We start from the raw sequence: 6000 nt of genomic DNA on the forward strand, positions 1-6000 counted from the left end.
CTATTTGGCTGTAGAAGCTAGAATTTTAAAACTTAGATAGTTCACTATTTAGGAAGTATGGATGCTACTTCTGACTGAAACGTGGAAATTTGAAGTGTGTAAGCCATTGATGTGACATTCCTTAGACATTTATATTGCAGTTTTACAGTGAATCATATTGTAAGTACTTTAATTAAAGCCTGTGATATTAATGATGGAGTTGTTCAGGCTATCTTTTAGCCTGTTAGGTAGCTGACCAGCCTAGTTCTAGTTAAGAAAATAAGTAGGCAGCCCCTTAGTTTGAAAAAAAAAAGGGCTCTTACTTCATCAGTACACTCAGTGTTCCATGCAAGCAGATTTAGAGTCAAAGTTTAATCCATTAACAGGATGAGGTTTTTTTTGTGGTGCAGTAATACAGAGTTGCGTATATTGTGTATTTTGCAATGGCTTAAGTACAACGTTCAAAAAGCCACAAGTTTTTCCTCAAATATATAACAAAGTATCAAAAATAACAGCCTGTATTATATATAAAATCCTTGTAATGCAAACCCGGAATGAACGAGTTGAGTGAAAGTTTGGGGCACAACAAAAACATCCATTTTCTTAATCTGTAAATAACGCATGAAAAAAAGATGTTTCACTTGTGTGATGTTGAATGGATTCACACATTAATGCTAAAATGCTGTTGAAGTATTTCATTTGCTGTATTTAATCTTAAAGTGCAGTTATAGTGGGCTGGGACAAAGAAAAGCTGTTTTCTAAGTGCTGGTTTTTTTTATTTAAAACACCTACACAGGTTTTTGTTAAGGGCACTTTACCCATGTTTAAGGTGTCTTTTACAATAAATTTATATACATATTTGTACTGGCATTCCACAAATGGCATCCCACTTGTGAAATCACTCATGCCTTTATCAAAGTGAGGAAGGGAAGACACCAACAAGTCAGAGTTTGTAGGGCAAAAATATTCAAGTACAATAATGGAGGACGTACTTTCGCACTCTCCAGCCCAGCCCAGGACAAGCTTTAAAGAAATTGATTGGAGTTTATTGTTTTTATTTATTTATTTATTTACTGTGTAGATTTTCCAGGTTTTACTAACTGACGAATGCAAAAAATAGGGATCAACACTAAACCCGATATCCAATACCACTTGATTCCATGTGACGTAAGACTAGTGTACACTGCCATGCTAATGAACATTTGACTGAAGCTGACAGTGGACGAGAGTCTGCTCACACAGTGCCATGGCAGTCGGACATTTACATGTGGTGTATTAAAATGTGCAGTGCAAGTCACCAAAGAACAAGATTTTTAAAACGGCACAGTGTATGTCTGGCTTTAGAGGACATTTGACCTCAGATTATTAAAAGTCTATCAACCAAAAGACTCTATCAAGACATAAAACGTAACGAGAGCTCTCTAGCTTCAGATGTAACTCCTGCTGTCACTGTTCTGCTGAGACTGCTGTTGAAAGAGACAGGGGAGAAGCATGGGATCAAAACTATGAAACATACTTAAAGCTTCACAAAAGCACTTTTCTGACGGGAACAAAACCCACTCTTCTTCACTACTCAATCCAGAGTAACGTATTGTAGCTAGCTACTGCACTTTGTTTAAAATCAGCTAGATTTTTAACAATTTAATAAAAAAACATACTCTGTGTGGAAAAAATGCTATCGATGCAAATACTAGCAAAAACATATTATAGTCCTATATTATTTCTTTAAACTGCATGGGTCTGTGTATGTCAACACTTCAGCCTCATAACTACATAAAAGCTTAGGATTTAAACATGATTTACAAGGTGAACTAAATTTCTCTCTTCCCCTTAATGAATGGCCACAGAGATGGAAGAGAAGGCCAAGCGTGAGGCTGAAGAGAAGGCTCAGCTGGAGGGAGCTGCTGCAAGCCAGGAGGGACCAATTGAGCCAGAGACACATCAGCCAGAACCAAAGAGTACAAGGTCAGGTCAGGATGACCCAGAGCCTGGGGGGGTGAGTGGACCACCAGAGGAAAGCCCCCATGCTGAGAACAAACAGAACAAGGAGGGCAACAAGCAACTGCACAATGGTATGCTACCTTCATGTAAATGGTCACAATAATTAGGACTGACACATATGATATGATGATGTTGATCCAGTGGTTATCATTGGAAGTACAGTGAGGACAGTGTGTATTCATATGCTGGCTAGGAATGGGTGTTTCAGTTAAATATATATTCAAATTGTAATTACTCCCGCGACCCTGACGGAGAAGCAGCTTGGAAAATGAATGAATGAATGAATGAAATTGTAATTACTCTAAAATTGTTCTAAAAATGTTCAAATACTTATTCCCCCATAGGTCTTCTAAGGCTACAGGCTACCATATGCCAGACATATTGGGCAGATGCCAATCAGCATTTTACTTTAACTGTGCCACTATTGACTGAGACCACAGATCAATAGTATGTGACATGTTGCTTGAAAAGTGTTTAAGATAAACAGACAGGGATAAACGCATGGATCTTCTCCTCCAGTGTGCAGGAGCCTTTAGCTGGCTACAGTAATCTGTTTCCTTTTTGGAGAAAACAGATAAGAAACACAGACAGTGGCTCTTCACTGCCCTCTGGTGGCAGACATATACCGGACATCTCATGGTTCTTTAACATGTAAAGATAATTTGCTTGAGAAAAAAATCTTAATTCACTATTTGATTTTTAAAATTTCATGATTAATCAAATAACTGAACATTTTTAATATCTAGTCATAGCAGAAACTTTACAATAATAAAAATAATGTTATGCCTGTAGGTGAAGCACAGTAATAACAGCAGTAAATAAAAAGGAAAACCATACAACCAGCAAAATAAAATGGACACAAGAAACAAATGAAACTACAGCACAAGAAAAAAAAAGCTCAGGCTGTTTATATTGACATTGTTTTTGTTGGACTTTTGTCTGTAAACACAGGGGACGTTTCAGAGGAGCTGGGCTCACCAGGGAGTGATGAAGGAGGGGAGAAAGCACTCAAAGGTAATGCAGCATACATGCTTTTCCAAACTCCACAAACCACTGAAGATACAGTATTAAGGCATTTCCTTCGAGAACTTAGCTAGCTGGATTTGTGGTGTTTGGCTAAGTCTGTATATGTTCTCCTGTATAATGCAGCAAAACTGAGGGTTGACAGCTATGGGTGCACATTAGAGTGTAAATGATCTGTACATTAGAAGTACAGGGGAAAACATGTACAAATACAGTAATAATTTGAATTAAAAACAGAAATTGCACTTAAAATACAGTTTAAGTGCTGCGAATACACAGTAAGCTACTGTAAAAACTGCTGCCGGTAAACTACTGTAATTTTAGACTGAATTTTTTACAGTGTGGCTGTACGTGGGTTTTGTAATGAAGTGGATGGTGAGAGAAAAAAGAGCTATAAAGTATTGATAAGACTTTAAATGACAGCTTACATAAACATACATTTTTATGTAACTTAAATGTCCTGTGACACTTGTTTTGTAACATTGGGTTGTCATGACATTCTCACTTTACCTTAAAGCCAAAAATTAAGTGAGGAAAAAAGTCTTAGTTTAATGTCTGTCAATGTAGAGAGCTTTGGTCAATTTTTATTGGTCTATTCTTCATATTCTAATGTTCCCATGATCTAAACTGCAGCTGACATTTTCAAATGAGGTTAAAAAATTAAGAAAAAATTTGTTACGAGGTTTATAGCAACAGTTACACCAGTCTTATATTACTGTATGTTTTACCCTTTAATGTACTGAACAGTTCATTTCCATTTCTACTTACAGAGACTGAAGGGGACTAGCGTGGCCTGTCGGTGGAGTCTGCCTGTTGTCAGGCTGCTGTGCTGCACGCTTGCCTCCAGCTCCTTTGCAGTGGCCTGAGGAATGTAACTGAAGCTCCACAGTGCCCTCTGCTGGACACAGCCCTTGCTTACGCTGTTTGCTTTCTGGCCTTCTTTCTTTAGGAAGGCCCTTCGCTTTCAGTCTTTCTTCAGTGACTCCAGAGTTTCTTCTAGGCAGATCTGTCTCATGCTGCCACTCGAACAGGGAGTGTGTGAGGAGGCCGGGAGGCGGATGCTACTTCATTTCCTTTTACACCTTCTCTATTTTCTTGATACTCTTCCAAACTAGGAATTTCAAAAGCAGAGTCTGGCAGGCTATTTGACATTCATTGGATTGTTTTCTGGCCATTTTTAGCTCTTAGAAAAAGAAAAAAAATCTCCTGGGGGTATGAGTGTCTTCCTGTATGTTAACTCCCCCTTCCTTCTGCTCCTTTTTTTCATTCTATCGTTTTCATTCCCTCTTTCTTCCTTTTGCTTGTGTCATCACGTTTGATAGCATTTTCCGTCAGAAGAAGGAGTCGACTCAAGCCTCTTCAGTCCTCTTCATGCACTCCATGCAATTACTCACATACTCTATTTATTTCACAACTTTGCGTCTGCTCAGCAACCTCAAAGTCTAAATGGCCGTTTCACTTTCTGCCGGTTGCCTTTATTGTGTGTTGCATGACTAGGGGTGCTTGAGGGGACAGATAAATGCACTGAAGCTATATATTATTTATATGCATTTATTAGGTAAATTTATCAAGCAGTATAATTTACCTAATAAATAATGTCTTACTGCCTTGGTCCATCTTCAAAATTTTCCCCATCTGATGCAATTTTAAGCATGTGTATTAGACTGTATGATGCCTTCTCATGTCACCGTGAAATCCAAGCAACTGTAAGTCTTACCTTTAGATTTAAGTGATGCTCTAGTTTTGGCCTGAATATGCATAGGACCATAGCCGCACCTCGTGGTCCGATGGTGGAGTGGAATTTTGCTCTGTTGTTTTTGAACTTGCTTTATTATGTCCCTGGTGTAACCCGGTGTACACTGTTGACTTTAGTGCAAACAGTCCAACACAGTGGTTCAATTGCAATGCCATGATTGTAAAAAAATGTATAGCTAATAGAGGACATACAGTAATCCACTGAATGTGTATATGTATTTATATTGTAAACGGACACACCTGCAACTAGGCCTAAGCTTTTATAAGTAAGAAAAGCTCTACGAAGTGGCAGTATTCCCTGATCGGCCTCGTATATGTCGCTCTTAGTGTGCCTGGATCTCAATGGACATGCTCCGACTTCCTTTCCACTGCAGTGATGTAAAGCTCAGAGTGCCGCTTAGTAACCCATCCTATTGTTCTGTGCTACAGATGCCTTTAAAATGGCCTGTTTCTCTTCATGGCATTGAGTAAGAGTCGCACCGAAGGACACACCGACTTGGTTACACCGCAAAACTGGTAGCAGCCACAGGTTCAACATATATCGTTTTCAATAAAGCATAAATAAATGTTCGTTTGAACCATACCACTGTGCATCATTGGCAATATTACAACGCGACACAGTAAAGTTCAGTTTCTCCACCTGTTCTCTGAAATACCTCTTATTTCGTCCTATTCTGTCCATTCTGGTAGAACAACTGGCCTCTTCCAGCCTTTCTATTGTATAGAGAATATATGCATTTAACAACATAACTACAATGTCATGTAAACACTGAGGGCCTGATTGCTGGTACATCTGTGATTTGTGCTCATTTGTGGGTTCCTAGGTTTTCCTGTATGTAGTTTTTCATTTTACAACATTTACTCCTATAATCATATCCACAAGGCCGTAATTAGCATTTGTAAATAAAATGTATAGTTTCTTTAGTTGGGATATTTTTTTTTGTATAATTCTATCCAGCTGTATACACATTATGAAATTATGTATGTATATTTTGCTTTTGTTTGAGTGAAGAGAACAAATCACAAGCACTGACTCTGGATGGAAAAAGCAAATATTGCAACAATAGTTTTTTTTATTTGTGTTAAGGCTGTGTTTGTTAACAGTTCTTGGTCAGTTTTCTGTACACACTAAAGTCAGTAATAGTGAGAGGATATCATTAAAATGCCAATACCAACGTTTAATATTTATTATTTATATTATCATTTTGGCACTTCAAACAGACCATAACTCACTGTCCACAC

General features: G+C 38.1%; 1 protein-coding gene across 4 annotated transcripts in view; it reads left to right on the forward strand.

Moving 5' to 3' along the window:
- The window catches only part of pde1cb (phosphodiesterase 1C, calmodulin-dependent b), a 141812-nt gene that overhangs the window by 134683 nt on the left and 1129 nt on the right, over nucleotides 1-6000 (forward strand). For all 4 annotated transcript variants that reach the window (XM_017707392.2, XM_017707393.2, XM_017707395.2 and 1 more), the window contains 3 exons: nucleotides 1827-2051; nucleotides 2932-2994; nucleotides 3774-6000. The exon at nucleotides 3774-6000 is cut by the window's right edge and continues 1129 nt beyond it. In XM_017707392.2, coding sequence (XP_017562881.1) covers nucleotides 1827-2051; nucleotides 2932-2994; nucleotides 3774-3790 — 305 coding nt within the window. In that variant the 3' untranslated portion in view covers nucleotides 3791-6000. The remainder of the gene's footprint in view (nucleotides 1-1826; nucleotides 2052-2931; nucleotides 2995-3773) is intronic.

Source organism: Pygocentrus nattereri, chromosome 19 (genome assembly GCF_015220715.1).
Source record: "Pygocentrus nattereri isolate fPygNat1 chromosome 19, fPygNat1.pri, whole genome shotgun sequence".
Classification (NCBI taxonomy): domain Eukaryota; kingdom Metazoa; phylum Chordata; class Actinopteri; order Characiformes; family Serrasalmidae; genus Pygocentrus; species Pygocentrus nattereri.